Genomic DNA, 26,837 nt, shown 5'->3' with positions numbered 1-26,837 from the left:
AAATCTCACACTTATGTGCCTGGATGTGCACACTGATAAGGAATGGAAGAAGGCAGGGTGCTTTCTCCTTCCATTGCGTTGAAACTAGGTGCGCTGAGCCCTTGTAATCTGGAAACTGACAGCCTTCATTCTCAGAATTATTTTATTTGCTGGGATGCATTGAAAGATGTGTGAGGGCATGTCCTGGGCCACGTTACGTGTGAGGGCATGTCCTGGGCCACGTTACATGTGAGGGCATGTCCTGGGCCACGTTACGTGTGAGGGCATGTCCTGGGCCACGTTACGTGTGAGGGCATGTCCTGGGCCACGTTACGTGTGAGGGCATGTCCTGGGCCACGTTACGTGTGAGGGCATGTCCTGGGCCACGTTACGTGAGGGCATGTCCTGGGCCACGTTACGTGTGAGGGCATGTCCTGGGCCACGTTACGTGTGAGGGCATGTCCTGGGCCACGTTATGTGTGAGGGTATGTCCTGGGCCACGTTATGTGTGAGGGTATGTCGTGGGCCATGTTATGGATGGCTAACTTTAGGTCTTTCCTTTTAGGCTGGTGAGATTCCTCAAAGAAGTCTCGTTCTGCTTTATTTCTTGCTAGAAGATACAACTGAGCTATGGATTTTAGATACTGAAGGCTGAAAGCGGCACACCTCCTCTGGTCTTTCACGGGTTTGAAGTAGGCACAGTTGCCCAACTGTGTGGAATGGGGAGTCTAACGGCTTCTTAAACAGGCCTCGGCTCCTGGTTTCACCTTATCTCACAACTACTTCCAGGGGTACCTAGAAGTGCCAATTCCAGATCCTCTGGGAGCTCTGCAAGACAACTCGGACGCTCGGATGTTCCCATTTCTTTCTTACAATGTAGATTTCTCAGGTGTTTCTAAGTCAACTACCATTCACCTATTTTCTGGAGAGGTTCCCAATTTTGTTGCTATTTTTAATCATCCTGGTGGATTTATGTTTTAAAAAAATTCCCAGTCATATCAACGGGATTTCAGGAGGAAGCAATGGTAAACAGCTACATCTAGCTGTACAGGAGGCTGGGAAATGAAGCCTTTATTCTGGGAATCCAAGTGTCCAGCTAAAAACTTTGAGTTGTATTATCACAGATGGAGAGAGTGGATGATGAATGGAAACTAGCAATCTCTGCCACATAAATCCAGTTAGTTTCGAGGCAAAGAGAGACTGAGACCGCTCGTGATAAAAAGCCACCTTTGCAGGAGAGTAGGAGAGGTGGCAGAGGTTCCGGGACAAGGAATGAAGAGGCAGAACACACAAGGAGTCGCTGACAGATGGATGCATGTCTTTATTTAGTTCGTTCACTCCAGGTTCATCCCAAATCTTCACATCTCACCCTCCCACCGTCAAAACAGGTCCCATGTAACAACAGGGGGCCAAAAACAACAGGCTTGCCCACAGTCTCCATCACCCCCCACCCCACGGAACACTGTGGGGACAATGGTACCTTGCTTGAAAGCCACAGGTTTCAAACACTTTTAGGGGCACAACTCTCTTCAAACTGGAAACCACGAGCCACTACATAGAACAGGCTGTCAGGGAGTTTCAACCTGGGCAACATTTGGGGTACGTCCCTGGAGCCCCAAGTTCCCTCAGAGCAGGTGAAAACTCCTGCTTCAGAGCCCTTCTTTCTATCCAATCACTTGAAACGTTCCATAGAAAGAAGAAAGAAAAAAGAACTCCCTTCTTGAAATGCGAATACCAAGATTTCACACGACCAACACTTCCACCTGTTGAAATAAACAGTCCACAAAATTAAGGCATTTGGGGGCAATTAGAGGGAAGTAAAGCATTTACTAAAGTTACAATAGCATATCAAAAGTGTTCATTATGCTTTTGAAGCCTCTTAACTAGGCACAAGGGCAGAAACAGTCACGGTCCCGGCCACTGCAGGCAAACACGTGTTGATTACCAAAGCAGAAAGGGAAACAGAGGGCTGGTGGTGAGCATTCTCTTCAGCAGGTCCCCAGGCACCAGGCCCCCCTCCAAGTCATGCCTCACATGCCCAACAGCAAAGAGAAGCAGTGGGAGCTGTGCAGACACTGCAGGGCAGGGCAGGGCAGGGCACTGCCGGCTAAATTACAGCAGCAACTGTACACACGAAACAGCTTCTTCATAAACACCATTCTCAAACTGGATTTATGCACATTCATACACTACCTAGTATATCTAAGAGATCTTGAAATCAAAGCAACATAAAAAAGAGAGACTCGCCTGCATTCCAGGCACTGAGCAATGACATGTCAAGGCAACAGAAATCCCCCTCCTGCCCCCACTCACTTCTCCATCCCACTGTCCGCTGAGAATTTCTAGTATTTATTCCACACATCACTGTACACTTCAAAATCTGCACATTCCTCTCCGTGGAATTCTCCTGGGATGTGAATCCCACCCACGTGCATCATGTACACATCTAAACTGTTTCATTCCACACTGAGAGGTTCGGGTTTGGAGCGTTCATTCCACACTGAGAGGTTCGGGTTTGGAGCGGGAGGAGGGGAGTGAGGCATAAGTGAGAAAGGAGGTCACATGGCCCAAACAGGTACTTCCAGGAGGCCAATCCCAGCCGGTGGGGATCCAGGCCCCGGGAGGCCAGGCCTGCTTGCCAAGTACCGATGGCCAGGTGAGGAGGCAGAAGCTGTAGCCTCAGAGCCAGAAGACCCACACTAGTGTCATCACCAACATACAGGGGGGCCACAGGCTCCCAGTGCCCAGGTTAAGGGGCAGTCCTCACCGAGAAGGCCACATCAGCTTCCTGTGAGTGTGTCCCATGGATCCAGCAGTGGCCAGAGGCCCATCACCACGGGTGTTTGCACTTCCTAAAACCGCACGCAGCGATCTCCAAACTCGTTCTTGGCCATGAGCAGTAGAAATGCTGCAGTGCTGTCTGCCAGTGTACAGGCTGTTCAAGAACCCAAGAGGAATTTCTCACCAATACGTAAACATGCACCACAGCTAGACTGTGGTTCCCTGACTTTGGGATTTCAGAGACAGGCGAACTTAAGAAGAAATTCTGGGGCTGACAAACAGCAACCAACATTTTGTTTTGCAACCAAGAGCTTTCAAAAAGCAAAAATATTGCCCTCTACTTTTACCTTCATTACATAAAAGGAAATTTTATCATCCAAATAAGGAAGAAAATAACTTCAGAATAAAGAACAATCCTTTAAGTTGAACAAATGTGACTTCATCAATTATTTACCATGCTGTTCTCATACGCCTCACCTGCATAGAGCACTCTGTCCCCAGTGCTATGCTGTGGGCCACAAGTTCATCCAGCCCTGTCACCATCTCAAATGCATTTCCACTAAGAAGAGGGACAAGTCACCAGGACAGCAGTTTACACGCACATGGAGACTGCTTGCATAACACATTGCTTCCCATGTGACCCCACAAAACCCTGCCAGAAAGGCACAGCAGGAAGCCTTGTCCCTGTCTGAAGTGGAGCTGCCTCTGTTAACAGGGATGTGGCCAAGGCCGCACGGATGGCAGCAAAGCACAGGCCAAGCGTCTCTCTCAGGCAGACTCTTCCTTGGCTCAGTCCTATGTCTGCTGTATCTTCCTCTCCTTCTCTCAAGAACTTTTAATTTGAAGAATCAATTCATTGAAAAAGGAAAAAGAAAACTTACTAAAAACAATTGTTCCTTCTCTTTAAAATTACCTGTTTAACAAGTACATTTTAACAACGTACTAAATTTTCAAATGTCAAAAGAAAACACCAAAAAACAAGCATTGTTGCCTTAAACACTTTTCTGGAACAAGGCAGAATATATATAAATAAATAAATAAATAACGCGAGTGATGCAAAGAGTCACAGAATGTGGGTGATATTGATGGGTTTATCTAAAACCCCTCACCCGGGACTCCAAAGCTGAATTCTCAGAGTTACCAACGTTGTCCCCCACCCCACCACAGCCCAGCCCAGCCCATCTGTTGACAGCAGCCAAGGCCCAGGGCCCAGGACTGTTCCACAGCCAGCAGCTGCCCTAGCAGTGGTGACAGTCAGATGCTTCTGGGATGCAACCAGGGGCAACCTTCAGGCTCCTTCCCCTAGCCCAACGAGCCCCTCTCCTAGGGAGGACTCCAGGCCAGCCAGGCAGCAGCCTCACTGAGGACCACGTTTCCCTGCCCCATGGGACTTGGGCGCCCCAGGGCTTAGAAAGGTGATTTCCTAAAGTGCTTAGGTGGAAAGTGCTACTCTTCCTATTCTGTAACCTGTCCTTGCCAACAGAAAAAAAAGGGAGCTTTAGTGAAGGCAATGTCACTAAAACCCAGGAGGAATGACCTTAGCTACCCACCCTGTTTTCAGATTCATATTTGGCAGCTATGAAACAAGATACCAAACCTCCAAATTGTTTGCATTCTGAAAAAATTGGCAAAGGCTGGCTTGAACAGAGAGGAAGTTGAACATGTCCTCTGCAAATGAAAAGCTGAGACCCTAGACACCTGCAGGCCAGCCAGGCTGGGCCACAGGCCAGGGAAGGGCCATGAGAGGCCCCCTCCTCCAGCTCATTCTCTCCCCAGATACATCATTCCCTGGCCAGGTCTGGGTGAGTCTTCTCTGCAAGGATCCATTCAGTCTACTCCTCCTAGAGAGACCAGGGGCAGTGACCTGGTACCTCCGAAACAGGCCCTGGGCTGTGCAAAGGAGCATGACGCCCATGCTGCCACATCTGGGTCCTTGCCTCTGTGCAGCCTGAAGGTCACACCACCACACTCATGCATGGGACTCCCACGAGGCAGCATTCCCAAGTGCCACTTCCCAAAAGGTTCAAGAACTGAGCCACCTCCTGCACCGCGCAGGGCTGGGGAGGCCTCGCCCTTAACAGGCCCCTGCAGAAAGTACTCAGTAGAGCAGACGCAGAGCATGTGATGTGTCTACAACATGGCTCACCTCGAAAAAAGCCACCCTCCTCTGAGCCCAAAGGGTGGCAGGAAGAAGAGACCCGAGGTGGGAGGAGCTAAACAGCCAGGAAAGAGCCAGAGTGCAGGGAGCTAACCAGCCTCCCTGAAAGCCCCTATCAGCCCTACCAGGGTGGTGAGCCACTGCCTACGACCTCCAGTGACAAGGCCCAGTCCACTGTGGTGGCTCCAACTTCCATATCATCATTCCTTAACTCCCTATAGCTCCTGCCCCAGCCACAGCCCAATTTTTGTCCTAGTCCCACTTTGGTACCACAAAGAACACGCCTACCCCCTCTCCCGGGCTGAAGCCCCTGCAGCACCCAGCCCCAGCTGTCCTGGCCCTCCCCAGCCGCTCACCACCTGCGGTTCCTCTCCTATCTTGGGAAGACCCTCCTGGCTTCAGCAGGACCCAATCCCAAGCTCCCCTCGGGAACAGCACACAGCCCACATTTACACAACCATCACAGCTTCTAACAGTGTCACCTCAGCTGAGGAAACACCTCCCGGATTGCATTTTCCCCTCTGAATCACCCGAGGACTGTTCTTCCCTTCGGAACTGCATCTGCACATACACGGGTCAGCTGGGGTGACCCACACAGAGCCCATTTGTGACACAAGGGGTTGGGGGTATAGAATTCTATCCTCTGGCTGTAGAACGCAATAATGGCCAGACACTGCCTGCCTGCTAAGACACACAGTGATGCTACTAAGTAAATAAAACAGTATCATTGTTCAAGTTTTACAAATTGGATTTCTCTTATTACAGAAAATCTGAACACAGATTTGAGATCTGCTCCTTCCTAAATATATCTGAAGTCTAGAATCAGCATGGATCCACACAATGGTCCTCACGGGCTTCAGATGACGAAATGTGATTCACCGGAAACAGCAGCAACCTGGGAGGGCTCTGAGGCTGCAGCCACCAGCCCACCTGCCGGTGACCCTCACACCTGGCTGTGCAGCCCTGGGTGAGGGGAAGCCCAACCCGTGCAGCCAAAGCTATCAGCAATGATAACCCAGGCCATCTCTCTCCCGGGAAAGACTTCTGACCTCACTGCTATCCCCTGCGTAGATTCTAGAAGCAGCGACCAAGACAAAAGAGAGCAATCAACCAACCGCCAGATGTTCTGTCCACTGGACAGCATGCGCCTGGAGGCTCATAACCACCCAGAGGACTCGCTGCATTTTTCACTTTCTGGTACGTGTGGGGGACAGAAGACAGCGCCTCGGGCATTTTCCTTGCCTATTAGAACTGGCAGTGAATGCTGTTGGAACGGTCCTTGGTCCCAAGGAAGGCAGTCATTTCCTGGGGAATTTGGTGTGGGCCTCCTAAAATCAATCACTGGAAGCTCCCTAAGGTGAAGTGGCAGAAAAATCGTGACACCTGATGAGAGGCACAGTAAGTGTTGGAACAGGTGCCGTGCAGCCAGGAAACCACCCTTGAGTGAAGACACTCACTATGAGACCTCCATCGCAAAGAGAGAATACTGAAGGGGCAAGGAAGGGGCGTGTATGACAAGTGCATGTGTTACCCCAGGAGCAGGGAAAACCAACCAGCAAGTTCATGAACTGCATTTCTGTCCTCTATTTTGCTTACGAAACTCCCTTTTCATTGAGATACTAGAAGGCTTTAATCGAACCATCAAATTGAGAAGTAGAAAAATAAAGAGAAGCACAGTTCCAGAAGTGCTGGGAGTCTTCCCTACAGGGAAATCAGTAGGCCTCCAACCTCAGCCCCTACATGTACATATCCCATGGCCCGTTACATTAATATGCAACTGAAAATCCAGAACAGAGAACTTGGGAAAAACAATAATAACTTTAGTATAAGCCTCTCAGCTGACAATGACCCAAGGACTGTTCAGCGGCCCAGGCACCTGAGGAGCAATGACAGTCTACGAGGACATCTTCTGCAGCAACAGCCATCAGGAGACCAGCAGCAGCACAGCACTCAGGGCTCGGTGTCCACCTCCCTGCAGATCACCTTCTCCCTCGCTGGAATCAGCTGCGGCACTTGAAGTCTACTCATGGAGTAGAAACTTCTTTATGGGGTCTGGCAGAGGCAGCGAAGGAATCAGATGAAGCCGGTGTTTGCCAAGAGCTCTTCTCACAGCCACACGGCACAGACACAGCAAGGTTCTGGGAACACCTGAAGGCCGTGGGAAGAAAGAGAAGGATAGAGGAAGGTTCATTCTATCCCAGTTATAGAGAGAAAAGGCAGCTGGGACTGCCAGCCAGAAGTGCACCAATGCTCACTACCAACTTCAAAACGCTCAGTGAAACACAAAGTGATGGCTTTTCCTGATGGATGAGGAGAGCAGGCCCCAGGGAGGAAGGTCTTCTTATCTGCTCCTTCTGTCGCAGGAAAGAGCGAAACCTTTCCAGCCTCGTTAACCCAGGGCATCTGCTCCCTGGATCACAACTCGACCATGTTTAATGCACTAGAGAAAGAAATCAGAGTGGACCACTGAAGGCCCCAGCAGGTGCGGGCCGCGGACGCCCAGCCTCTGTCAGCCCCTTCCCTTAGTCAATCCCTGAAGCTCCACCAGTGCCTGGGGAACACAGGCTGAGCAGTGCTTGAGGGGCACAGGCTGACGACTTTTCCCCCAATGAAAAGAGCACAGCCAAGTTCTGTCTCGATTAGCGAGGAAGCTGAGGAGCGGAACAGTCCTGAACGCAAGCTGCTGCTTCTATCAGTATAGCTCCCAGCTGACCATTCATTAACTATTTGTGGGAAGGCTACACAGGAGCATGCTTTAATGAACTGGTTTAGGGAAATCCAGTAACAAAAACACAACGAATTTAAAGTCCTTTGAGAGGCAGGGAGAAGGAAGAGGTTATCAACTTGGATGTCTCAAGACCCAGACCGGGAGCGGTGGGTGGGGGTGACATGTGGGCAGGAGGTTAAAGACAACACATGAGGTCAATGTCTGAATCCCAGAGAGCCTCTGATAACAAGACCAAGCTATGGATCAATTCCAATCTCTGGTGCTATTGATGCATTAATCGTTAACAAAATCTTTCTTCATAAATAAGCAGACCAGGAACTTTATTGTTACAAAATTTAGGCTTATCACACAATCCAAAGTAGCGATACTTGAGTGGAATTGAAGAAAGGAGAGTAAGGAACCCTAGAAAGCCCCGCTTGCAATTTGTTTTAAGGGCTCATTTAAAAACCAGGCATAAAAGAAGTCACTGTCTATAAGAATCTGGGGCCACAGGTCAGAGCAAAAGGATAAAGAGAATATAATTCTAGGCCAAAGCAGTGGCTCGTGCCTGTAATCCCAGCACTTTGGGAGGCTGAGGCGGGCAGATCACTTGAGCCCAGGAGTTCAACACAAGCCTGGGCAACACAGCAAAACCTCATCTCTACAAAAAACCCAAAAATTAGCTGGGCATGGTGTGCGCCTACAGTCCCAGCTACTTGGGAGGCTGAGGTGGGAGGATTGCATGAGCCCAGGAGGTCATGGCTACAGGGAGCCATGATTGCACCACTGTACTCCAGTCTGGGTGACAGAGCCAGACCCTGCCTCAAAAAAAAAAAAAAAAAAAAGAGAGAGAGAGAGAGAGCATAATTCTAGGAGTTCTGACAACACACATGTACTTTTAGAGATTCCCTGATATCAGTTCTTGGTATTCAGGAATTTAAAAAGAGAAGATAAATCTGAACAACCATCTGGAAAACTGCGAGTGCTAACTGAAGATTTTGGCCAAGTGCTCAGGTGGAGGTTTTTGTTTTTTGTTTATTGCTACATCTTGATTCGTTCAATCAACCCAGCCCACAAGTCAGAGCTGAACTCAAGCCACTTACTTCTGGCCTCTTTAAAGACCTGCAAGGCCTCAGGGTCCACCTTTCTTCTTCCTCTCGACTCTGGGCCCAGCGATTCCCACTTCACTAGATTCAGGTTGGCTCCAAATTCTACCAGGAGGCTCACGAAGGCTGCCTCACAGCCGTGGCGCAGAACAGCATCCATGACGCACCCAGGAGAGCCCCTGTAGAATCCCTGTGTGTTGACAGGACCATTGCAGTTGAAGTCGGGGTTCGCGCCAGCCAGGAGGAGCAGCCGGAAGCACTGGAGGTTGTGGTAGGCTGCGCTGATGTACAAGGGGCAGACCACCAAGGAGGTGAGCCGCCGGGAGAATCGGGGCTGGACATCAGGAGTCAGGTGGTGGTTGACGTCAACATCAGCCCCGTACCTGCAGGGAAGAAAGGGAAAGTCAGACTGTGCAGGGGACTGACCACAGCCCACAGATCCCACAGATCCCACAAATCCCACAGCCACCCTGAGCAGAAGGCCTTGATTCAGTGACACCAGGCGCTGTAGGAGACTCCACAGATCAGATAGCTTCACTACGTTCAGCAAGATAAGGTAGCAGGAAAGAACTTGGAATCCCCGCACACAGAAAAATTCCTAAGGGAAGTCCTTCAAACCTTTAAAGGTCCAATAATCCCAAGGCTATTTAAACTATTTCAGAGCAAAGAAAAAGAAGAGAAACTTACAAATTCATCTGATGAAACTGGCACAATAACCCCAAAACCCAACAAGGGCCAAAGCATAAGAAAAACTACCAGCTAATTTCATTTAGGAGTATCAACTTTTAAATCTTCAATAAAATTTTAGCCAAAGAGAATCCTTAAGTATATTAAGAAAGCAATATACCATGACCTCATGGGAGTTATCCCAAGAATGCACAGGTAACTCCAATATCAGAAACTCTATTAATATAATCCATTGTAAAATGAGGCTGAGGGGAAAATCCTCTGATTATCTCTGCAGATGCAGAAAAGAAAAAAAGGTGGGCATATGACAAAACTCAAGAGCTATGCATGTTTAAAAATGCTCAATAAAACAGAAAGTGATGGCTTTTCTTTAACATGATAAAACATACTCCCTCAGGCCAGAAGTCAGCATCTCATTTAACAGGGAAAGGCTAGAAGCACTCCGGCCAAAGCTGGAGCAAGACAGACTCCTGCTTTCCAGCCTCCTGTTGAACACTGGTGTTAAAGGTACCCTGTGCAATCAGGCAAGAGAAAGAAATTAAATGCATAAAGTTGGAAAATAAGAGGTAAAAATTTCCTATTTTCAGAGGATACAATGTGTCTGAAAAGCCCTAAATAATATGGGAAAACAACTAACAAGCAATGAGAGAACTTATTGAAGTAGCAGGTTGTCAAACCAATAGGCTTCATATAAAAAGTAGAAGGGAAAAGTCCATTTATGATAGCAAAATAAATTTTATTATGACATATCTAAGCATAAACTTAATAATAAATGTCCAAAATTTGCATAACAAAAATGATAAACTACTACTTAAAGTCAACAAAAGTAGACCTAAAAGAATGGAAAGACATAGCACAGTACTGATTAAGACTCAACATCAAGAAGATAATTCTCCCTAAATTTACTTTATAAATGAAAATGTCATTACTAGAACTAAATAAGTTGATTACAAACATAAATAAATAAAAATAGCATCCCCGGAGCTACATTAGTTGATATATAAAGTTCATCTGTAAGATGAAAGAAGATGAAAAAGTCAAGCAAGAAGGAGGTGGTGGGAGGTAGCCACACCATAAGCGAAGTTTATTATAAAGGCTAAAAATAAAACTGTGGCATTGGTATGTGAACAAAATTGACAGAATGATGGAACTTTACAGAAAATCTTGAAATGGGCCAAATTGCATATAGAAATTTCATATATGATAAAGGCAGTATCTCAAACAAGGGAGGGTGTAGATGTTTTACTAAGTGTTTTTTGGGGTAACTGGACATCCATATGGAAAAAGGTAAAAGTATATCCATTCACCATAGCATATACTGGAATAAATTCCAAACTGACCATAACTTAAAACGTAAAATATGAAACCATGCAAAAACTAGAAAAAAACCTCTAAGTAAAATTTGCCTAATTCTGACACAAAATCCACAAATAAAATGTTTTTAACATGAAAATTTTTTAAAGAAAAACTCTTGCATAGCATAAGCATGACAAAACAACATAAGTAAAAGTAAAACAAGCAATGAAAAATTGGGGAAAAAGGTTACAAAGGGTTAATACCCTTAACATATAAAGAGCTTCTAAAAGAAAAAGATCAATAGCCCTACAGAAAAGTTAGAGAGATGGGGAGGGGCGTGGTGGCTCACGCCTGTAATCCCAGCACTTTAGGAGGCCAAGGCGGGTGGATCATCTGAGGTCAGGAGTTCAAGACCAGCCTGGCCAACATGACGAAACCCCATCTCCACTAATAACACAAAAATTAGCCGGGTGTGGGTGTGCCTGTCATCCCAGCTACTCGGGAGGCTGAGGCAGAATTGCTTCAACCTGGGAGGCGGAGGTTGCAGCGAGCTGAGATGGTACTGCACTCCAGCCTGGGCAACAGAGCGAGACTTCATCTCAAAAAAAAAAAAAAAAAAAAAATTAGAGAGATGGACAGCTACAAATGGCTCTTAGCCACATGAAAACACACTCAGCCTCACTCGGAACAGAAATGCAAATTAAAACTATTCTGAGATATCACTTCTCACCTATCAGATTGGGAAAAATCCAAAAATTTATTGACCAGGCTTTTAGGAAACAGGAAATCTCATTCATTGTTTGAGCAATGAAAAGTGAACTTTCCCCCTGTGGAGTGGGCAATCTGTCAATCGCTAGCAAAATTACATATGCATTTACCCTTTGACCCATCAATCACACTGCTCGGGATCTATTTCCAAAACACGTCTGCAAAACTATGGAAAGATGTATGCACAAGGCAATTCATTAAAGCACCATCCATAACAGCTGGAGACAGTAAACCACCCACGCGTCCACTAACGGAACTGGCTGAATGAACTGCAGCTCATCTGCACAACGCCGCCCTGTGCAGCTCTGAAAAGGAGTGAGGGGGTCGCTGTACACTGCTCCGGAGCAGCCTCCGAGCACAGGAAGAGGGAGGGAAAGCAGCACAGTGAAAGTGTACAGTCCACTACTGTTTCTGTGGGGTAGGAGGTTGCAGTGTGCTTATGGTAAACCATGGAACTTTTTAAATGGTTATCTACTGGGGAGGGAGAGAACAGGATCAAGGAGACAAGGATACAAGCTACATTTCCAAAAATTTATACCTTGGCCAAGCGCGGTGGCTCATGCCTGTAATCCCAGCGCTTCAGGAGGCCAAGGCAGGCAGATCACTTGAGGCCAGGAGTTCGAGACCAGCCTGACCAACGTGGCAAAACCCCGTCTCTACTAAAAATACAAAAATTAACTGAGTGTGGTGGCAGGCACCTGTAATCTCAGCTACTCAGGAGACTGAAGCAGGAGAATCGCTTGAACCCAGGGGGCAGAGGTTGCAGTAAGCTGAGATCATGCCACTTCTCCAGCCTGGGCAACAGAGCGAGACTCCATCTCAAAAAAAAAAAAAAAAAAAAATTGAAAGCAAAAAGAAACACATGAACTCAATCAGGTATCCAGCTGGCGCCATGATGTGCTGCCCACTAGGACATCTTTCTTTTCAGGCACACTAAACATCCAGACTCCCATGATTAGCACAGACCACTCCCAGCGTCACGTTCACCTGGAAGGCCCCAGGCCAGGACGCACAGCTTGTCAGCAGGGCAGCGTCACACAGCTCTCCACGTGGGCATGCACACAGCCATGAGTGAGGTAACCCCTAGGCCGCCCCTCCTAATCCCCAGTGACAGCCCGATGGGAGGAAACAAATCTCACATAGGGCAGGTGCAGGAGCCACCTGACTTAGAAGCCTCATTCTCCACCAAAGCCAATCTCTAAATGACTCCATTTACTTTACTTGTCCTTGTCACTGTACTCAGAGATGACCAAATATATGGCTCTCTATCAGACGTTTAGGGTTCTTCCAGGCCAAGTGCAAACTACCAATCATTTTTACTCTGAACAGGGATCAGTGAATGAGGGGGCCCTGGCTCAGAGTCAGAGTCCTGACAAGGTGAGAAGGCCACCTGGCATGAGAGGTGAGAGCCCAAACAGGTCAGGAGCCATGTATGGGAAGAGGCAGCAAAAGGGGGGCTGGCTGGTGCCACACAGGGGACAACAGGACAACACAGGCAGTATGTGGAGGGCAGGGGAACTGGGTTTCTCACTGGTGAAAGGAGAATAGTAAACGCGAAAGGCAGAAAACTAGGATGAACCTTGTGGCATGAGCCTGGATTAAAGGTAGCCAGGTGAACTCCTGTCAATGTATATAAAGAAATATAAACAGAAATGTGGAATGTACATACAACCTTAGCTTGGTCCAATAGGAGGGCGTGAAAACAGTGATACCCCAAAAGCAATAGGCACTCCTAGTGTCCAAATATAGGGTTCTGCACACCATTCTTCACTAAAAGAAACCAGGACTCCTAGGAGAAATGACTTATTCCAGGACTGAGGCAGTCAAAGTGCAAGATGAGCCTAGAATATCTTGTTACAGGAGAAAGTGAGGAGCTGCTCACAGAATGACTAAGGTCATGTTAAAAGGACAGAGATGGCTTGAAGCAGCTATCAGTAGCCAAACTGAGACAATACGAATATCAAAATAAGTAACAATAATAATGAATTATAACTCAATGGATAATATCAGAAACCATGAGTCTATACTAACAAATCAATAAATGAACAAATTAAAAATCTGAGATGAACAGGACATATACATGGTTGTAAAGCACCTCTCCTCAAAATACTACTTACAGAGAGAAAAGGAATAGCTTTACGGGAGCGAAACATGGCAGGCACCACCTTAATCAAATAATGGGAGTGAGTATCGGCAGTAATGGACACACTGCGATCACATGCAGCCTGACAAGAGGGGAATGTGAACACAACCTCCCTTTGCGATTCCTGCCCAAAACGCATGACATGACTCTAATCTGAGTCAACATTAGAGTTGGCACCTGTTTTCTTGAGCTTTCATCAGCCCACACAGTCCCGCAATGTCTCACAAGATTCATCACCACCAAAGTATTTCATTTGTGATAGGAAAGGGCAATATGTGGGGAGCAGCGATGACGGGACCAGAACACGCAACGTGCAGGGAGGACAGAACTGCATCACCTTCCATGCCGCAATTACAGCGCTCGCCAACAGGTAAGGCCAGCAGCCACGCTTTCTAACCGTCTCCTCAGCACCATCCTGAGTGTCCAGAGAAACGCTCCCCTGGAACCAAAACTGCTGCTTTCAGGAAGCACAGGCCTGAGGACCAGCACACGGACCAACACGCTCACATGACAATGAGGCTTCCACTACAAACACAAACACCACCCACTCTCAAAGACATTCTAGGAGTGACAGGGGAAGTATTCTAAAACACACAGAGCCAACAAGAAATTGATATTTCATTTCATACACCCAACCAATTAAGCAAAGGAAAACTAGATCTCAAGCAGTGATGGTTTTTTTCTGCTTATTCTTAGGGAAAATCTTCCGAAACGTTTGTAATTTTGGGCAATATGACAATCTGGTATTAGCTGAGCTGTGCGAAAGATAGCCCTTCATCCACTCATAAAAATATACTGGATGAGATCCAGTTAATTTTAATCCTGAATATTTTCCAAATTCCTCTATTGCTTTTAATATCACTGGCAAGGAACCACTGGGAGAACTCAATAAATCAATATAACTTTTGCACATACAGAAATACCACTCTGTACCTTTTTTCTAAAATATGAGCAATACATATCAAGTGAATTTACAAATAACAAAATGGAGGTGACTTACAGAGGGACAGAAAATCGCAACAGTGAAAGATGAGAGCCCTAAAGGGGAACTGGCACAGGGAAGGCAGAAGCTAAGTTATTTCCAGATAACATCACTGTTCAGTAACTTAACCGTATCACTCTACTATCCAAGAGTCAATTATCTTGGAATTTAGAATACAGAAAACTTTTTAATAGAATAATGTATGTTCTTGGTACCACCTTGTGAAAGTAATGTCCTGTGCTCCAGTGAGGGAGTAAGATGTCTTAGTAACGTTTTCGCAAGAAGGGCATCTGTGGCCGAGCGCGGTGGCTCACGCCCGTAACCCCAGCACTTTGGGAGGCCGAGGCAGGCGGATCACAAGGTCAGGAGATCAAGACCATCCTGGCTAACATGGTGAAACCCTGTCTCAACTAAAAATACAAAGAAAATAGCCGGGCATGGTGGTGGGTGCCTGTAGTCCCAGCTACTTGGGAGGCTGAGGCAGGAGAATGGTGTGAACCCTGGAGGCGGAGATTGCAGTGAACCGAGATAGTGCCACTGCACTCCAGCCTGGACGACAGGGTGAGACTCCGTCTCAAAAAAAAAAAAAAAAAAAAAATGAAGGGCATCTGTATATGTACTTCTCGGGCAGCCTGCAGGTAACTCAAAGCAGTTGTGCATCATGAATTGACTGAAATACCCAAAGGGCTTTCTGGAACCAACATGGAATTTCACTGATTGATCCTACTCAAAAGCATTTCCAAATTAATAGCTTACATTCTCCAAGGTGCAAAGACAAGGGACTGAAGTAGCTTAGATAATCAGGTTAGAAATCCTTAAAAAGAGGGAAAAAGCCTTGCAGCTTTATCACCCTCTAACATAACAACCTTACCACTCTCATTTCTTTAGCCTCCCAAAAGCCAATTGTGTAGCTATTTAATTTATAAAACCCTTCAACAAGAAAAACATATTCTCAGTACCTAATTTAAAGACCATATTCTGTGCTGGGTAAAGGGAATCCCAGGTCCCTGCTCATCAGAGCCACCCTGGCTGCAGCCTATAACAACAGAACCCTTACCTAATCCTTTTCAATACAGAAAAATTTCCCTGAGAACCAGCTACCTAAACTGCACCCTGTCCAAATGCAGAGCAATTTGGTCTCCAGAGTAAAAGAGGGAAAAAAGCATCTTTGCTGGAAAGAAGTCACTAGAAACATGAAAAATAAAAACAATCTGGTTCAAAAAGAAAAATAAAAAAGGCAACCATTAGTATGATTAAAATAAGACTGTAGGCCAGGCGCTGTGGCTCACGCCTGTAATACCAGCACTTGGGGAGGCCGAGGCGGGCGGATCACGAGGTCAGAAGATCGAGACCATCCTGGCTGACATGGTGAAACCCTATCTCTACCAAAAATACAAAAATTAGCCGGCCATGGTGGCGGGCACCTGTAGTCCCAGCTACTCAGGAGGCTAAGGAAGGAGAACTGCTTGAACCCAGGAGGCGGAGGTTGCAGTGAGCCATGATCGCGCCACTGCACTCCAGCCTGGGCAACACTGCAAGACTCTGTCTCAAAAAAAATAAAATAAAATAAGACTGTAAACCTAGTATAATGGAACAGGAAAGAAAAAAACAACATATAAGAAGAAAAGATATCAAATGGAAATAGTTACAAAACAGAAAGATAACAGAAACAGACCCCAACATCAGCTATAGCAATAATGTTCACTGTATTAAAAAGCAAAAACTCCTAGACAAATGGTTCTACACAAGCACAAACAGAACTACTGAAACTCCCTAGGATTAAAACTAAATATTACATAATGCCATGTAAATGGGCCTTAAATAAAACTAATAGTACTCTTGTTTTGATAGAGCATAATATGTAAGCAGGAACTTTTATGAGCTCAATTAGCATCAAAATTTTCAAAGCAAAACCTATTCAAAGTACAAGGGGAAAAAATGGCAAAATCAAAAATGTGATCAGAGACTAACAGAATTCTTTAAATTTCTGGCAGATCCAATGACAAAAATGTAAAAAAAAAAAGAGAGAGAGAGAGTGCTAACCTAACAAAGTATAATATGTAAACAAAACACCCATGGTCATGTACTTGTTTCAAGCATTCACAACAATGTAGTCTGACATTAAAAAATAAGAAGAAGCCAGCATTGTGGTGCACACCTGTAGTGTCAGCTACTAAGGAGGCTAAGGCAGGAGGGTCACTTGAGCCCAGGAGTTTGAGGCTGCAGTGAGCTATGATCACACCACAGCACTCAAGCCTGGGCAACAAAGTAAGAGCCCATCTCAAAAACTAAACAAAAATAATAATAATAATAATTTTTTTACGTCAAAGAATCCCCAAAATGAAAACTATCTGGTCCATATTATCTGAGCATAATACAACAAAAAGCATTATTAAAACCTTATCTTCCATAACTCTAAGAACAAAGAGGAAATCAACTTCAATTAGAGCTATTTAAATAATAAGGAAAAAGCCTAGAGAGGATGGTCAAAACTATAGTAAAAGGTAAATTAACGTTGCAAGTTTGCATTCTTAAGAAAAAATGAATAGGCAATCAACTCAAAAGGGAAAAAAAACTAAAAATTAGAAAAAGATAAAAGTAAATATAAAGGAACAGGTAAGCCGAAAAACAAAGAGACCTGATAAAGCCAAGAGGCAGCTCTTTACAAAGGCCAGCAAAACAGGCGAGTCATCTAAAGAGCCGAATTCTAAAGACAGAAAAACTGCAAAATACAGAGAAGAAAAATAAAGTGGCTGCAGGAGCCAGGCGAGCTCCACAGTACTGGCCTGATGAGGGCCTTCAGGATGTCCGCCCGGCCCACGCGAGAGGCGTGGTAGACAGGGGTGCTGCGATGGTGCCGGCTTCCGTTGGGGTCCGCGCCAGCTTCGAGAAGGATCTGGGTACTCTCTAGGTGCCCGTTCACCACAGCCACGTACAGGGCCGTCTGTCCTTTTACGTCCACCAGATCCACCTCGGCCCCCTTCCGGATGAGGAAGTCCACACAGCTCCCATGGCCTGCAGTGGCCGCGATTCGCAACGGTGTGCAGGGGAGCCAGCCACAGCACCAGACAGACTTCTCGTTGATGCGGCTGCAGGAGGAACACAAGGGGGCTCATGAGAGGCAGCCGCAGGACAGGGACGGGCTGCACTGCCCCCCTCACCCTGGCAGCATGGACACGGTCCCCCTCTGGTTAATAACGCCTCCACCTGGGCTCTGCCTTCTGAAATGCTCTCACACCTTTCCCCTGCGGGACTGGGGCATGGCAGGGCAGGCATTACGAGCCCCATTCCAGAGACAGGAAACTCAAGGCACCTGCAGAATGATCAGCACCAAAACTAAGATCTCTAGTTCTTAGATTTCCTGACTGCCGTCCGAAGTGCCTTCCTCTACAAAGGTGGGAAGGGTCTGCCTGGGAGGCAGTGCCAAATGAACAGCGCACTCACCCGGGAGTCTGGGTAAGAGCCCCTAGGCTGCTCTTCCCCAGTTACCATCTGTGAAGGCTTGAGGCTGGGCCTCTCTAGGCCTCAGCATCCTCACCAGGACTAGGTGACTATGTAGGCCCCCAACCTCTAACACTGCACAAATGATGGCCTGAAGGAATCACTAAGGTGACACGGGGGCTACACCCCTGGCCAAGAGTGGCAGAGGAACCTGTCCAGACTCAGCTCTCGGCAGATGTCACAATCAGACTGCAACTGCCTGCCCCACCCACCGACCCAGCAAGGCAGTGACCGCCACGGGTTCACAGCGAGCTTCCAGTGTCACTGAGAACAAAGCTCAGAGGCCCAGAGCACCAAACCAGGGCCCAGGAACATGCAGGGGAAGCAGCTCCCAAGCCAGCCCTCGGGGCTCCTCCGCCAGCTGTGCCTAGGCTCTGACTGCCCAGTAAAACCGAGGAACACTCCCGGAACTCATCACCAAAGAAGTAAATAGCAATGGGAAAATGTAAAGAACCAGAGATGCCCTGAGCCTGAGTAAAAGAAGGAGGAGAAACAGTGCTGGGAAGTGCAGCATAGAAAGACTTGGGCTGAGACCTCACCGAACTCTATTTCATTCTGTTACATCTGCAAGTTGAATTAAGGTTTTCTTTGGGCTTGAGTCGCCCACTTTAAATATCTGTGCGTAATCCATCTGTCTTCCTATGACAGTCCTTTCTGGTATTTTTCTTTTAAATACTGATATCTGTTCTGATGAAATACTGCTAAGACACTAGAAGGAAATGAAGAAATACATTCCTGTACTGTTAGAAATCCTTTTCTTGGGAACTATGCAAAGAAAAGTTGTGGCATTAGTTTCAGCACCAACATGTAGGCATTGCTTCTACCACCGCACTGGCATTTGGGTCCTGAAGGGAACGGGGAAACACAACAGCAGCATGGATAGTTCCTGGCTGCTGCTGAGTTTAAGCTCTAGCTGGGACTGCAACCTTAGACCCGCAGAACAATCAGAGAACAGTCCAGAGGGCAAGCAGACTCTGCTCCCCCAGGTGTCCTGGGCAGGGAGAGGGAAGGGCAAGCATCACTTGCTGCGAAGGAAGGGCTGGAGCCATTTTGTGGGGACAGGCAGAGTTTGGCAAGGCCAGGACAGGGGATCACTGATGAGGGGAATAGAAAGGAGAAGGCTGATGAGGTAAAAGGGCCTAAGGCTGAGGCCCAGGTCCCGGGGGCAGATGACTGAGGGCCTGAGAAGCTAGAGGAAAGGGCACTAGGGAAGGTGGTGAACCAGGGTGAATGTACAGAAGCGCCTGCAATTAAGAGCCACAAGAAACCCAAGATGGGGCGGGGCCGCCACTGAAGAAGGAAACAGTGGTACCTTCAGGAGTGACATCAGGAGGCTGAGGCCCACAGAAGGCCAGAAGTTGCCAGAAAACACTAAGGTTAATGGCAGAGCAGGACCTGAACTCAGGTCTCCCTGCCCACACTGTCTGGCTGTCTCCTACAACTCTGACCAGGCTGCCTCAGTCTCCTTTATCCCCGTCCTCTAAAACTGGAACACATTCCTCCCAGCATCAAGGTCTTCATCTGCACAGGGACTGTGGGGCTCAGCTTCACACAGACCTTCAGGGCCCTAGCACCCGGACCAGCCCCGGGCAGCGCCGCTCACCTCCGGTAGCTCTCCTCTTGCAATAGGCTCCTGAGGGTCTGGAGGTCCCCGACGTAAGCTGCATCATGGAGCCTCGTGTCCTCACAGTGCTCCAGCGGATGATCACAAAATTGCTCCCTCAGCCACTCCTTCAGATTACGACCTGCACTGAAGAGAGGGGCTCCTGTTAGCTCAGGGAGGCCCTGCCAAGACTAACCAAAAGGGGGTGCCATCTGCAGCGAGCCTTCCCTCTCCCAGCTACAGGGCACCTTTAAATGCTCAAGAAATAAATCACAAGCTGGGCATGGTGGCACGCCTGTAATCCCAGCTACTCAGGAGGCTGAGGCAGGATCACTTGAGGCCAGGAGTTCAAGATCAGCCTGGGCAACATAGCAAGACCCTGTCTGTAAAAACAAAAGAAATAAATCACAGAAAATAGTAGAAACCTTCCCTTATTAAATTAGCACACTCCTGACACCAACGCTGACAAGAATAATTTTTTAAAAGTTGATGGGGCCCAGGAACTATAAGCCAAACCTACTGAAGAATAAAGAAACAAGATCCTAAAGAAAATATCAGCAGATTGAATCAATATTGTGTCAAAGAATCCACTGATAAGGCAAACCTGAAGAATACGGATGCAAGATCCTAAAGAAAATATTAGCAGATTGAGCCAGGCGAGGTGGCTCACGCCTGTAATCCCAGAACTTTGAGAGGCCGAGGCGGGCAGATCACGAGGTCAAGAGATCAAAACCATCCTGGCCAACATGGTGAAACCCCATCTCTACTGAAAATACAAAAAATTAGCTGGGCGTGGTGCCGCGCACCTGTAGTCCCAGCTACTCAGGAGGCTGAGGCAGGAGAATTGCTTGGACCCAGAGGCAGATGTTGCAGTAAGCCAAGATCGCGCCACTGCACTCCAGAGCCTGGCGACTGAGTGAGACTCGGTCTCAAAAAAAAAAGAAAAAGAAAAAAGAAAATATCAGCAGATTGAATCAATATTGTATCAAAGAATCTAGCAAATATCTTAGTACTAGTATTTGGGAATATCTTAATAGTGGGAAACTATGAAGGAGAACATAGTCATCTCTTTCACTACAAAAAAGACATACAGCAAAATCCAACGGCTGAGCAAATGCTGCTATCTGCTACACGGGTGACTCCCTACCACGCTGCCCTGGGCAACGGCCACAGGGAGGCCTGCCTAAGAAACTCCTCAGACAGGTGCACTTGACCATACAGAAGTCCCACCTCAATAAAAACGAAGGTTAAAAACACATGTACATAAATATAAATCCAGCCCATTTAATGAAGACTATAAAACTCAAAAACAACACAAAAGAACATAATAAGCAGAAAAAACACCAAGTACTTGGATTAAAAGATTCAATAATCAAGGAATTTTAAATAAAGCGTGACCCATTTCTTTGGGGTTTTGTTATCAGATGTCACAAAAAATATTCTAAAGTTTATTTTAAAATATAAGGAAGAAGAACTTTTTTGGTTTTCAGTAAGTGTACAGAGAAAAGACCTACCCTACTAGGTAACAGAACACTCATCAGAATAAAAAAGAAAATCAAACCATCAGCTGCCCAGAAAGATCTCAGTATAAACAACCTAATACCGGCAGCCTTCATTTCACTGCATTTCACTTTATCAAGCTTCACAGGTAATTGTGTTTTTTTACAAACTGAAGGTTTGTGGCAACCCTGTGCTGAGCAAGTCTTTTGGAGCTATTTGTCCAACAGGATGTGTCCATTTTGTGTCTTCTGGGTCACAATCTGGTAATTCTTGCAATATTTCAAATTTTTTTATTATTATTTTATCTGTTATGGTGATGAGTGATTTGTAATGTTACTATTGTAATTGTTTTGGGGTGCCACAAACTGTGCCATATGAGACAATGAACTTAATCCATCAACGTGGTCTGTGTTCTGACTGCTCCACCAACCAGCTGCTCCCACTCTCTCCTCAGGCCTCCCTGTTCCCCAGACACAATATTGAAATTAGGCTAATTAATAACCCTACAACAGCTACTGAGTGTTCAAGTTAAAGAAACAGTCACACATCTCTCACTTTAAATTAAAAGCTGGAAATGATTAATTTTAATGAGAAAGGCATGTGGAAAGCTGAGAAGGTTCAAAGATAGGCCTCTTGTGCCAAACAGCCAAGTTGTGAATGCAAAGGAAAAAGAGCTTGAGGGAAATTGAAAGTGCTACCCCTGTAAACACACAATTGATAAGAAAGCAAAACAGCCTTATTGCTGATATAGAGGAAATTTGAGTAGTCTGGAGATACGATCAAACCAGCCACAACATTCCCTTAGGCCAAAGCCTAATCCAGAGCAAGGCCCTAACTCTCTCCAATTCTATGAAGCCTGAGAGAGCTGAGGAAGGTGTAGAAGCAAAGAGTGAAGGTAGCAGAGGTTGGTTCACGAGGTTTAAAGAAGCCATCTCCATCACACAAAAGTACAAAGTGAAGCAGCAAGTGCTGCTGTGGATGCTGCAGCAAGTTATCCAGAAGACACGGCTAAGATAATGGATGAAGGTGGCTATACTAAACAACAGATTTTCAATGTAGAAGAAACAGCCTTCTATTGGAAAAAAAGATGCCATCTAGGACTTTCATAGCTAGAGAGGAGAAGTCAATGCCTAGCGTCAAAGCTTTAAAGGACAAGCTGACTCTCGTTAGGGGCTAACGCAGCTGGTGACTTTAAGTGGAAGTCAGTGTTCATTTACCATTCCAAAACTCCTGCCTGTGCACTATAAATGGATCAACAAAGCCCAGGTGGCAGCACATCTGTTCACAGCATGGTTAGTGAATATTTTCAGCCCAATGTCGAGACCTACTGCTCAGAAGATTCCTTTCAAAATACTACTGCTCGCTGACAATGTGCCTAGTCACCGAAGAGCTCTCATGGAGATGTACAAGATTCATGCTGTTTTCACGCCTGCGAACACAGCCATTCCGCAGCCAATGGATCAAGGAGTCATTCTGACTTTCACGTGTTATCATCATTTAATACATTTTGTCAGGCTATCGCTGCCATAGGTAGTGGTTCCTCTGATGGATCTGGGCAAAAATGAACTGAAAGCCTTCTGGAAAGGATTCACCAATCTAGATGTCATTTAGAACATCTGTGATTCATGGGAGGTCAAAATATCAAAAGGAGTTTGAAAGAAGTTAATTCCAACCCACATGGATGACTTTGAGGGGCCCAAGACTTAAATGGAGGAAGTAACTGCAGATGCAGTGGAAATCACAAGAGAACCAGAATTACAGCCTGAAGATGTGACTGAACTGCTGCAATTGCATGATCAAACTTGAATGGATGAGCAAAGAAAGCAGTTTCTTGAGATGAAATCCACTCCTGGTGAAGATGCTGTGGACACTGTCATAATGACAACAAAGGATTTAGAAGGCCACATACACTTAGTTGATTAAGCAGCAGCAGGGTTAGAGAGGACTGATTCCAATTTTTAAAGAAGCGCTACTGTGGGTAAAATGCCATCAAACAACATCTCATGCTACAGAGAAATCTCATCAAAGGAAGAGCCAGATGATATGGCAAACTTCATTGTCATCTAAGAATTACCATAGCCCCCGATAAGTCAGGAGCCATCAATACTGGAGCAAGACCCTCCACCAGCAAAAAGATTGTGACTCACTGAGAGCTCAGATGATAGTTAGCATTTTTCAGCAATAAAGTATTTTTAAATTAAAATGTGTACATTTTTAGACATAATGGTATTATTGTACTCGGTTTTTTTTTTTTTTTTTTTGAGACGGAGTCTCACTCTGTGGCCCAGGGTGGAGTGCAGTGGCGTGATCTCGGCTCACTGCAAGATCCGCCTCCCGGGTTCACGCCATTCTCCTGCCTCAGCCTCCCGAGTAGCTGGGACTACAGGTACCCGCCACCACACCTGGCTAATTTTTTGTGTGTGTATTTTTAATAGAGAAGGGGTTTCACCATGTTAGCCAGGATGATCTTGATCTCCTGACCTCGTGATCTGCCTGCCTCGGCCTCCCAAAGTGCTGGGATTACAGCCATGAACCACTGGCGCCTGGCCTATTACACTCTTAATAGACCATAGTATCATGTAAACATAACTTATATATGCACTGGGAAACCAAAAATTTCATGTGACTTGGTTTACTGCAGTATTCACTTTATTACAGTGTTCTGGAACTGAACACACACTATCCCCAAGGTATGCCTGAATGTGATAAACCGGCATCACAATCAGCGAGAATGGAAAAGAGTATTCAACAAACAGCATTTGTACAATCAGATACTTATTAGGAAATAATTGAGTTATTCACCTCACATCATAACCCAAAATAAACTCCTGAAGATTTAAGAGTTTTGTAAAAATAGTTACACAGATTCGTGTGTAAGTAAAGAGCAAAAACTCAGACCGCTTGGATTCAAGTCCCTGCTCTGCCATGCTGTCCTAGTGTGAGACCAGACAGGCAGGTATAAAGCACCCACTCCATAAGGGGGCTCTTTCCAGATGCTGACATTGTTTTTTATATTAAAATTAATCTCTTTTGAGTACTACTGTACATGAGACTCAACCACAGGTGAAACGGGGGTGATGAGTAAGCGTCCCGGCTCTGCAGGGTTTGACAGTCCATTCAGTTGCTCATGCTGATCCCACAACCAGACCCGCCGCAGATCAACAAGCCGGCATGAACAGCTCTTTAAGCCACCACCCCAGCCTTCCTTCAGTAACTATCCTCCCCTGTAATTACTCCACAGTTGCGGTTACTATAGGGTGAAAAAGTTCAAAGTCGGAGTGGGAAAGATTCAGGTGTAGGGCAATAACCAACAGGTAAATGGCGGCCACAGGACTTTTGCTGAGCCCTCTTCTGGGCCCCCTCTGCTGGCCTCTGTGACCTGCTCAAAGTAGACTCAGAATCTTTCCCCAGCTCCAGATTCAAAAGCAACTTCAAGTTTGTGTTTTGCTGATCAACTACTCCAATGACAACACAACTGCCCCAGGATAGCACTTAAGCTTCAATTGAAAATCTGTTGCCCCTCTACCCGAGGCCGAAACACACTGAATAACAAAACAGCAGTGCATGAGGATATAAAAAGGAGCCCTCAGCTGAGTGTGGTGGCTGCTGCCTGTAATCCCAGCACTTTGGGAGGCAGAGGCGGGCAGATCACCTGAGGTCTAGAGTTCGGTATCAGCCTGGCCAATATGGTGAAGCCCCGTCTCTACTAAAATACAAAAATTAGCCGGGCATGATGCCAGCACCTGTAATCCCAGCTACTAGGGAGGCTGAAGCCGGAGAATCGCTTGAACCCGGGAGGCGGAGGCTGCAGTGGGCCGAGATCACGCCACTGCACTCCACCCTGGGCAACAAGAGCGAAACTCCGTCTCAAAAAAAAAGGAGACCTGTGCAGCCGACAAAGCCAGTGTTTATTCCCCAGGAATCCTCTTTATACTGGGAAGTAGCTGTTGGTCCTCTTTTTCCCACGGAACACGCATCATTCCGTCTCTCACTCTCACATGAGATGACATTCTAGACCCTAAGGTCCTGGCTGTCTCTGAAGTCAAAGTCAACGCCAACCAAAGCCCAGGATGGTAGATGCTTTGTCTGGCTTTTTCTGGTCACTGCAGTATCCTCTGCTGGGTCTAGCCAACAGCAGGTCTTCAATACAAGTCTGTTAAATGATTGGAAGCAGGTGCAGAGGGAGGGATGGATGGAAAAGCCTATCTGCACCAGTCTCCAAGTCAATCTTTTGAGATTTTTAAGAAACGTATGGTTTATTACTAAGAAGGAGAGGAACCCCTCCAAAGACAAATATAGGCATGTAAAGAAAGCCCAGAACACATGAAACTATTGGCGCGAATGGCAAGCTCAGAAATCCAGCAAGAAGGAACTCCCAACACACCACCGGGAAACGGGAACCTGTCCTGACCGCTTCCTTCACATCTGCACGGTAGGGACACTTCAAGGTGGAGACCCTAAGTAGGACAGTTATTTTGGAAGGTGGGTGTGAGCCTTTCTATCTGCCTCCCTTGCTGGTGGGCCAAAGGCCCCTGGACATATTGTGTCACTGACGAGCTCGCTGGAGACGGCGTCCCCGTTGTCCCTGGTCTGTGCCTGTGGTGGGTGGGAAGGCTGCCCCGCTGTACCACCGCACACGCCGTGGGCGGCAGAATGGTGAAAAAGTGCCTGCCCTCCCTAGGGCTACCCTCTGGCTGGCTTTCCTGATCCGTGCGCTCAGAGCTGGAAGGTGGCCCACTTCCTGCTTTTGCGGTTGGATCATATCAAATCTGTATCGGCTAACGGGAAGGAAGTTACGAGCAAGTTCCACCGGAAAGAAAATCTAGCGCGGGGACTGCACTCGAGGCCGAGGAGCGGGCAGCGCGTCCGTGGTGGGGTCGCCCAGCACTGCGAGCCGCGCTGAACCCGACCCCCGGCCTGCGGGGTGCGGCTCCCTGGCTGCCCCGTGGACCCGGCCAGCCCGGGACGAGGACGCAGGGCCGCGGCAGGGACGCCGGAGCCAGCCCTCCGCCATCCCCACACGCCCCGCGGCCCAGTGGCCGCGCGCACGTTACCTGCGGAGCCCGGCCCTGCCCGCCCGTCTGGGCTGCCGCCCTCCGCCATGGATGCTTCGGCCTCCGCGGCCGCCCCAGGCCCGCGCGCGCCCCTCGGGCAGGAAGCAGAACGGCCCGCGACCACTTCCGGCGCCGAGGGCGATGGGGGGCCGCGTCGGGGTCGCAGCTTCCGGCGGGCGCGCGCCGGCCTCACTGGTTTCCGGGGCCGCGCAGGGGCCACGTCTCCGCTTCCGGCCTCGCTGTCTAGCGGGGCGCTGGCTGGTCCCTTCGTCCGGCGAGAACTTCGCGACTAACCGACTCTGGATGCCGGCCGCGCTGTGGTTTCCTCACATAAGAAGCCAAGGAGTCGGAAAGCCCGTTGCCTGAGGCAGCAGTCTGGGAATTTCGGTCCGGCGGACCGTCCCCACCCCCACGGACGGGGCGTGGCTTCTGCCAGATGTGGGCGGGGCCCCGAGGGCCGTGGCGGGCGGGACCCGGGCCTCGGCCGGGCTGGCTTGGTCCCCGCAGGTGCCCCCGAGCCACGAGCAGCCCCGGGAGGGTGGATTCGGAGGCGCGGGGACTGGTGAAGGCCC

General features: G+C 47.5%; 1 protein-coding gene across 2 annotated transcripts; it reads right to left on the bottom strand.

The window, feature by feature from the left end:
- Positions 1-1,276: 1,276 nt before the first annotated feature.
- On the bottom strand, positions 1,277-26,769 carry ASB1 (ankyrin repeat and SOCS box containing 1). Of its 2 annotated transcripts, none has more exons than XM_031008694.3 (5): positions 26,266-26,769; positions 19,712-19,853; positions 17,394-17,696; positions 8,729-9,114; positions 1,277-7,066 (listed from the first exon to the last, which is right to left on the bottom strand). In XM_031008694.3, the coding sequence occupies exons 1-5, from the start codon at positions 26,312-26,314 to the stop codon at positions 6,939-6,941; spliced, it is 1,008 nt and encodes a 335-aa protein (XP_030864554.1). In that variant the 5' UTR covers positions 26,315-26,769; the 3' UTR covers positions 1,277-6,938. The 2 variants fall into 2 exon arrangements, with proteins under 2 accessions (XP_030864554.1, XP_030864555.1); XM_031008695.3 differs by having other exon boundaries at positions 17,544-17,696; positions 26,266-26,440.
- Positions 26,770-26,837: the final 68 nt, after the last annotated feature.

The sequence above is a fragment of the Gorilla gorilla genome, chromosome 11 (assembly GCF_029281585.2).
Source record: "Gorilla gorilla gorilla isolate KB3781 chromosome 11, NHGRI_mGorGor1-v2.1_pri, whole genome shotgun sequence".
In the NCBI taxonomy this organism is placed as follows: domain Eukaryota; kingdom Metazoa; phylum Chordata; class Mammalia; order Primates; family Hominidae; genus Gorilla; species Gorilla gorilla.
The sequence above is the reverse complement of the archived record's forward strand: the minus strand, read 5'-3'. Positions and strand labels throughout refer to the sequence as shown.

What these genes read in the sequence shown, in the direction of transcription:
- ASB1 (XM_031008694.3), bottom strand. Translation starts at nt 26,314, where the DNA reads ATGGCGGAGGGCGGCAGCCCAGACGGGCGGGCAGGGCCGGGCTCCGCA. An exon ending in CAAGAGGAGAGCTACCGGAG is followed by an intron (nt 17,697 to 19,711) that starts GTGAGCGGCGCT and finishes TTCCTCCTGCAG; the next exon opens with CCGCATCAACGAGAAGTCTG. An exon ending in ATCCTGAAGGCCCTCATCAG is followed by an intron (nt 9,115 to 17,393) that starts GCCAGTACTGTG and finishes TCTTCCCTGCAG; the next exon opens with GTACGGGGCTGATGTTGACG.